General features: G+C 38.9%; 1 protein-coding gene across 1 annotated transcript in view; it reads left to right on the top strand.

The window, feature by feature from the left end:
• The first annotated feature begins 308 nt into the window (after positions 1 to 308).
• arnt2 (aryl-hydrocarbon receptor nuclear translocator 2) overlaps positions 309 to 8,809 on the top strand; it is a 144,440-nt gene continuing 135,939 nt past the window's right edge. Inside the window, exon 1 of the mRNA XM_007579195.2 lies at positions 309 to 722. Coding sequence (XP_007579257.1) covers positions 692 to 722 — 31 coding nt within the window. The 5' untranslated portion in view covers positions 309 to 691. The remainder of the gene's footprint in view (positions 723 to 8,809) is intronic.

Consider the following 8,809-nt stretch of genomic DNA (forward strand, 5'->3'; position numbering starts at 1 on the left):
AGAAAAAACATACGATTTTCCTTCCATCTGACATTTTTTTAAAATGGCACAATTTAAGTTAAGAATTCTTTCTCTTCTGCTTGACAGTTTTTTAAAGAGAAAAACTTGTAGATACTCCAGAACTGCTACATCTCCTGCTAAATAACTTATTTTCAGCCTGCGATATTACTTTAGACTGAAACGTCTTTTTCGTAAACTATCGTCATTCAGTTTTACTCTGAAATGATGGCTGGTGTGCAGGTGACCTGCAATTCAGCTCAGTAGCGGTGATATTGGAAGAAGGAAGGAAGCATGTTGAGTCTAAATATTTTAGCAGAAACTAGTAAACAAATAATCAATTTCTAACATTTTAATAAGGAGTTGTACATAACTGCACTGTTTAACATTCAGTTATTAATGCAACCCTAAAGTCTCGCGGTGTTACGATTCAGACATCTTGCATTTTAATAAGTCTAGTCTTTGAGATATTGCTGTTATAGCAACATTCACGCTGTTCTTATTTCCCACAAAGAAGCGTTTGTTGAAGGATCGAATCATTTTCCTCCGCATCAACGCGGGTTAAGTGGGAGGCTGGAAGAAGCTTCGCGTGCCAGTTCCACGGAGTGCAGACGGTTTCTAGCGGGGGGATTCTCGCGCCGTATTGTGCGTCATCTCCATCGCTTTGATATATTTTTATCCACGCAGTGACAACATGGCGACTCCCGCTGCTGTGAACCCGTCCGGTAAGTACTTTTCTGGGTGTGTGGATGAATGTGAGCGGGGAGGGAGAAGCTGGAGAGGGGCTCCGACACCGACAGGCCGCTGCAGCTCCAGCCAGCATCCATCCCCTTCCCCCACTCAGCTCATGGTTACACCGTTACCATTCTTCAGTGCTTCGAACCGTGGAAAACAGATGGGTAGTTGTGACTTTCTGAATGCTTTGTAGTTGTATTCGTGATCTTGATTGCTTCAGAAAACCGGAGACAGAGTGTGTATGCGTGTGCTTGCGTGCGTTCGTGTGTTCAGTTGGGCCATACAAAAGCTCAGCGTATCGCTCTCCACAATCATTGTCCTTCCCACAGTCTGCAGAGAGTTCCATGGACGCATGTCTGCTTCATTGTTGATCCAACATGAGGAGCCGAATGAGATGCAGAAATGTTCTTTAAGCAGCAGCAAGTCTGGAATTATTCCACAGCTACTGGAACAGTTACCAGGGGCAATTCTACTTAACACGGTTAGCAACTGACAAGGACTCCTGACCAAGACAATTATTAAAAGCTGTTTAATCTTATGCATTCATTCACAACCACATTTAGCAACAACTGAACTACCAATAACGCCTTTTGAGCTGTTATCTATCCTCCACATGAACTGGTGTGAAACTAAGGCGAGTACATTTCTCAAGCATATAATAGTATTTCAAGAAAATAATCACAGATTTAATAACCAAATGTGAGATGAACCAAATGACTGGTCCATGGTGAGGGTGGAAGGAGCACATGAGGCGTGGATAAGGCACCTTATTTGTTAGTTGCTCCAGGATGAGCTTTTGTTGTTGCTTAGTCATCTTGAATAAGATAACACAGGGTTACAAAAAAATTTTTTTTGAAAATAGTTTATCTTTTGACAACTGATTTATTACAAACATCCACTACTGAATCCAAAAATAACATCCATTTCTATCAATCAGGTCACATTTTTATGCTAAGTTCATTTTTAAATCCGAGTTTTTTGTCTAAATGGATTATTATGGATAATTACATTTTTTTACATTATTGGTTGATTTTTAGTAATATTTCTCATCCGAATTAGATTTTTAAGATATCAGTTGTTTTCTAACACAATTTATTGATGAAGTGTTACAAACATCGGTTACTGTAAATGTAGCAGTCCACATTGATTAATTAATTAATGTTATGGACATGTGATGTGCATGTTACCGTCATCATTGTTCCAAATTTAGGGCTTGGACTTCCATTTTGTGGAAACCCGAGAATGCTCAGTGACAGAGATGTCTCTCTTCAGAGTCCAACAGTAATCAGCCATCATGACTGCATCCGAGCGTCCCTGATATCTGGTCTCCATTTCTTTTATGTCCTGATGAAATCTCTCGCCCTGCTCGTCGCTCATTGATCCTAGATTCTCCAGAAACCGATCCATATGTGAGAATAAGTAATGCATTTTGATGCTCATGTGGTATCCGAGGTTTCTGAAAGCAGTCAGCATATTGGTGACAAGTTCTGCGTAGTTGCTGGCCTTGGTTTTGCCAAGAAAGTTCTTCACGACCAAAACAAAAGCCTTCCACGCTTCCAGTTCCATTCCATTCAATGATTTTTCTAAATCTGAGTCTCTGATAAGCTGACGGATTTGAGGGCCGTCAAAGATGCCAGCTTTCAACTTCTCTATGGTCAATCCTGGAAAAGCCTGGCACAAGTAAGTGAAGCAGCCACCATTCTTGTCCAGAGCTTTGGTGAACTGCTTGATGTGCAGCGGTGGGAAGAGTATCCTGTCTCTGTCCACCAGAGGGTTGTTGACGTTCTTTACTCTGCAAGGCACCAATTCCTCCCGCACAGGCCAGTTCCTCCTCGTGTAATGCTGATCTCTGTCCCGTATTGTGGCACTCCAAGCGTATGCAGAAGCTGCGCAACATCTGTACAGTACACCAAGTCCTTCTCTTCAGAGAAAAAGCGGAGGTACTCTTGATGCCTGTTGCGATAGAAGGTGATGCGAGCACTGTCAGAGAGGAGGTTCTTTTCCTTCAATCTGGATGCCAACAGTTCGGCTAAGGATTTTGACAAGCCGAGATCACGAACTAGATCGTTCAGCTCATTTTGGGAAAAAGGATGTGGAGCATCACTGTCAAAAACCACTTTTTCTTCGTCTTCTTCTTCTTCTTCAACACTGGTGGAATCTTCGTCACTATTATCAGGAAGTTCTCCAAAGACAGGTACTGGAATTTCATCACAATGAGCTACAGGACGACGTGCTGATTAAAGATCAGGATACTTCAGGCTGCTCCGGTTCTTTCTGTTGATCCCAGTAACATCAATGCCACAGAAGTAGCAGTCACTGCAGTGGTTTGTTGGCTCCCTCCATACCATCAGAATTCCAAATTTCAGACAACTCTTGTTGTCCTTTGTCCACTGACGCAGATACTCGGTGCTTGCTTTGCATACCATGTGTGGCGCCCAAGCTTTGTCCTGATCTCCAAGTTTCATACCAAAATAAGCATGGTAAGCACGCTTTCTGAAACTTGTGACTGGATTCCTGTTAGGCACAAGGGTGTATTCGCTGCAGATGTAACAGAATACGTCAGGTTTATTTTTGCAAGATCTTCTGGCTGAAGCCATTTCGTTTTTAGGCAATATAGAGGCTTTTCACTTTACTCTTACTAAAATGCTATGACCGGAAGCGAATTAAGAAATGACGTTTCGCAGTTGATGACATCACCCATTAACTTGTAGTCTGAATAAGTAAGTAATTTCATTTCTAGAACGTGAAATAAATAAAATTGAAATGAAATAAAAAAAATGCATGTAAACAGAATCGTAAAAATTCAAGATTTGCCTATGGCTCAAAAAGTTGACCTGATGGAGCAAAACGAATGTGATTTTTGGATTCAGCTCATCGAAATACTACTAAGTCAGCTGAAAAAACTTAGACAATTTTTTTTTGTGTTGACCAGTGTAATCAACTGTAGGATAAATTGTTGGTTGGCCACAATCACGTAGTTTATGTGACCAATTACCTTTTATTTTACAAAACCAACGATAAAGCCTGAAGGGATAATAAATAGACTCAATAAATATATACAAATATGAACAATGAATAGAGATCTGTTTATAACATCAGTTTATGTTAAACCAAAGTGTAATCTGCAGCTGTGCAGAAACCATTCTGTGTTGAATGGTTTCAGTAATAATTATGATTTGGTTTATATGGAAGACCAAAACTGACATAATAAGAAATAAAAGCATAAATATACATTTAGTTTTTCCTTGTCCTTACACATTAGTTTCCGTCAAGAAATTTATTTATTTTTTTCATTTCCCTTAAAGATGCATTTTCCGTCAATAAATGTATATATTTTCTTTTTCATTTCCCCTAAACATGCGTTTTTGTCAAGAAAAGTAAATATTTTGTTTTGTCTTTTCCTTACACAAGCCCTCATTCTTTTGTCATTGCCTCCTCTCCTGTTTTTACTTTTCCGTGTGCATCTTTATGTTAATGAGGAGAGCTACCTTCTATGTCCAGCTCCTCTACTAGCTCCTTTACTATTGGCCAATAGAGCTTTGGAACCAACGTCACTGCATCAGACGTCGAGGGGCGTTTACGTTTTGCGCAGTCGCTCAGTACCATCTTTACAGGCCACAGTCCAAAACAAACTATATCCTGGTGGTTTTATTGTGTTACTGACTGCATTGAATTTAGTTTCGAGTTATATATTGGATATTCCAATATCCGCAGAGCAAGCAGCGTTTAGCTCCAAGTTGATCCGATTTATGTACACTAATTTCGGCCAGCTGTTCTCGAGCTCCCTCCTCAGCGTTCGGAGGTTCACTTAGGGACTGTCAACAAATTTCCGAACCAAACACTCCTGTCAAATAAATGTTAATAAATGCCTTGCCTTGTGACCAACTGATACAAAAAAGTGGTAATTCATGCTTTTACATTACACACACAACCCTCTATTAAAATGTCAAGTCACATTCAATATTTTAAATAATTTTAATATTAAATAATATAATGTTTTCTTCAATAGCTTCCATATTGTGTACCACATTGACTAGAAATGAGTGTGTAATTGTTGTACTAAACTGTATATAGGAGGCACATGCATTTGTATTCCATTTTAACTAAATTTTTATTTTTACCTATTTTTTTTAGTTTAAATTTAGTATTTCTCTTCAATAGCTTCTAGGTCATGTGACCTATTGAGTCAAAATCGGTGTGAAATTGTTTTACCCGTTTGTACAGATAAGGTACACTCATTTTTATTCAGTTTGACCCTTTTTATTCACTGTCGATACATAGCTCTACATCACCGTGTCACCAGGTGACTCTGAACCCCTCCAGTAACTGAATAGATGATTAAAACAGATAAATGTGCCAAAACTTTCTACAGCTGAACAGAAACAAAACTGAAGTTATCTTTGGACCTAAAGAAGAACAATCTACAGATATAAATCTAGAGTTGTATATCTATAACTAGTGATGGCCCCTGACCTGAACCTTCAGAGCTAGATAAAGACAGTCACAAAGTTCTTCTATCACCTGAAGAACATCTCCAGAATTAGAGGACTTATGTTTCAGCGAGATCTAGAGAAACTCATCCATGCAATTTATCTTTAGTCGCATTGAGAAAGCTAAACAAATAACCTGAAAAATAATTTAAGCCTTCGAACTGGCGGTGTAAGATGCTGGTTCTGTTCTCGTTGTTGAACCACTGCTACGCGGTGTGTTTCTGGAGCAGAAACATACGGAGCTCTGTTTCTACTCCACCTGCAGTGAATTCACACCAAACCTCTGCTTAAAGTTGCAGCACTTAACTTAAAAAAAAGAAAAGATTTTAGATATGCATTAAAACTTTCGCTGTCCTAACACAAGACAGATAATCTCTGAAAAAATAATCGATCTCCTCTGCCTCCTCCTGTGTTCTGCAGAAAAGCTCGGTCAGAAACAGCCAATCAGAACCAGCATTAATCAGCTAGGCATGCTATCCAGAAGGATTGTTTATTTTGATGCAGCCTGTGTTTGACTTTGAGTGAATGTTTCCTTTTTGACTTGACATTATTTTATATAGGCAGATTTACTTGACTAATATATAATTTATGGTACCGAGAGCCTTACTATTAAATATTATTTTACTGATTGCAGGTTTTTCTGTTGTCCTTTTGACTGAATAGCTGCTGTATTGTACCTACAAGTATTTTTCATGTTTTTTTGCCTAAATTAGATTAATTTATTGCCAGGTCATTTTTTAATTTTGCCAGATCACTTAGTATCATTTATACATGAAGCAAAAAAATTAACAGTCAATCCAGGTGATCAGCAAAGATCGGTGATCGGGAGCCTCATTGGTGATCGGTATCAGAATTGGCAGCAAAAAACCTGATTGGAGCATCCCTATTAATATTGTAAGTGTTGATGGATTAAAATTTAGGTTTCCATCCATTCGTTTTCTAATACGGTTTATCGCAAGGGTGCTGGTGCCTACCTCCAGCGGTCACATATTTAGGTTTATATTTTACATATTTCAAACATTATTTGCACTGTTTTTAACTGGATTTTCTTGCATTGTACATGTGTAAAATGTCAAATAAATTCTAAGTTCTACTAAATTCTGCTATGTTGTTATTAGATGAGCTCGAAGGAAGTAAAAATGAGGTGGAATTGCCATTTAACCAATTCCAACTTTGAGCTTTGTAAATCGGTTAAATTAGTTAGTAAATTAGTTAGTACTTTAAAAACATGTTCACATTTTTTAATATTCATACCAAGCAACATTCTGATTCATTGTAAAAGAGTGTAGATTAATACTTTATATAAAATTAAGGAACCAAGAACTTCCCTTTGTTTGAGCCACAATGTATTCACAATCTGGGGGGTTAAAGACGTCCAAATCGTGTACCTAGCCATTCGTAAATTGGACATGTACCTCCACTGACTTGTGATTCTTGAAATGATTTGGAGTGTAAGCACTGACACCACAAACCAGGTACGCAAATTTATCTGGGAATGTCAGTGGAGGCAGGGTAATCAGGGTCTCTGCTCCAATTTTTTATTTCAAACAGGTCAATATTTCCAGTTTTAGCTATTTTTCTCATGTACTGTTTTTTGGTATCTATCGCTTGTTGCTATATAGCCCACTTTGTTTTGAATTGCTTTTCAGCATTATGGAAGAGGATACAGTGGTAACACAATAAAGACATAGGCGGCCCGTCATGCTTTACTAGGCCCCCCACCAGGATAGTTGCTTGTTTTTGTTTTTAGGAAAATAATAATAATAAAACAGCGTCTAATTTTTGTTTGTTTTTAATTAAGCCGGATTGCAAGCTTCTCTGTAACTCTAGGTTTATAGAAAATACCTTTACACTTCATGCACTTAAATCCGACAGAGCGGACCAATCACCAGCTAAAACCTCTGTGCGTTACCTTGCGTGCTGTTGCTGCTTTATTTCTTTAGTTTACCTCAGCAGGGATCGCTCCCACCTCCTTTCACTCAAACTGGACACAGGGTGACATGTATGGATATTTACATCAACCCCCGGTGATGAATTATGTCTCTTTGCAGAACTCTGCATCGAGGTAAGAGTTTATAACCCACCGTGTTAGCTCTGGTTGAGCAGCTCTATATGAACTGCAGGGAAAACCTGCTTTCAGTTTCAGAGGTGCGTGTTGAGGGAGTGATGAGATTGATTCATCTTCGTAAATAAAGAATTATGCGGCTTTTACATCTCAACACGCTGCCCAGCATGTGGCTCTGTTTTCCCGGTAAATGCAGGTTCAACCCAATGAGGAGCTTACGCACTCATTGCACTCATTACTCACTCTCCTCGTAGTGACGCACCGTGCTGGTTTTACATAATTTTATTATTATTTCTTCTTATTATTATTATTATTTTTCAGGTTACACCAAGCATCAAACCATACCAAATGCTTTGTCCACTTAGTCAGCCAGAGTTATTGCTTGTGGCCGCGCGGAGATCTGAAAAACTCGTCTCACAAACTTAAGCAACCAAAACAGTTTCTGTGATGCTTATTAAGAACTCAGGGGACTCAAAATGGAAGAGCTATTTAAGACACATTAGCAGCATTAAATTAAATATCCTGTTTGTTGCGCATCTCTGTGCACAATGCAGCGAATTTAACTTATCATGCAGGGTCGGTCCAAGCCTGTATGAGGCCTTGATCAGAATTTGACTTAGGGGCCCTGCTTGCTGCTAAAAACATCAGCAACTAGCTTCTGTGTTAGATTTTGTGAAATCTGGGAGAAGGGGAGTAGTTTCATGGGCCAACCTAAAAAGCAATCAAAAATAATTGCAGTTTACTAACAGTGGTGGCTCCAGAAATGTTTTTCTGCAGGTACTAAGGGAGAGCTAAGCATTTTACTGAGGGTGCTATGACGGATCTTTTTTTCCCCTATAGTTATCAACACACACACATCAGTATTATTTTAATCAGACTGATTTGCATTTATTTGATTTTTAGACGTCAGCAAGAAGCCTTGAGCCAATAGCCAGATTACTTCCAGATAATTTTACATTGTTTAGGTTAAAACAGCATTTATGACAAAGGGGATACTGTAGTATTGACTCTTTGCAACTACGTCACTTAATCATTTGAATCGCCATGATGTACATCGGAAGTGAGAATAGGGAGTATTGAACTGAGCAGCTAAAGTTATTTTTCCAAGTTGTTTTTATCAGTTTATTCCTGGTTTCTACTTGCTGGAATCGAGCTAATTTGTCTGTGAACATAGCACACCTGGTTGGGGCTCATATGCAGCGATATTTACTGAAGCCTGAAACAGGTAGTTTAGAAACTAAACTTCTCCCGCGCCATCCAAAAGTATGGATATACTTCTTCCCTCCTGACCTGTTGATCAAATTACCGACTTTTTGCCTGAATTCACACTACATGATTTGTCACTATGTCATATCAGCGTTTCCCCTTAAACCGGAGCACCTTAAAAATGTACAGAAGATGAGACGCTAATAATTTTTTTCCATACATGTAGGCTACATGACGCCGTGGCATTGTTTCCATGGTTACTGATTGTTAGACGCTACCTTCTCCATGCGATATTTGATACCTTTCTAACCATACG

Source organism: Poecilia formosa, unplaced genomic scaffold (genome assembly GCF_000485575.1).
Source record: "Poecilia formosa unplaced genomic scaffold, Poecilia_formosa-5.1.2 Scaffold511, whole genome shotgun sequence".
NCBI lineage: Eukaryota > Metazoa > Chordata > Actinopteri > Cyprinodontiformes > Poeciliidae > Poecilia > Poecilia formosa.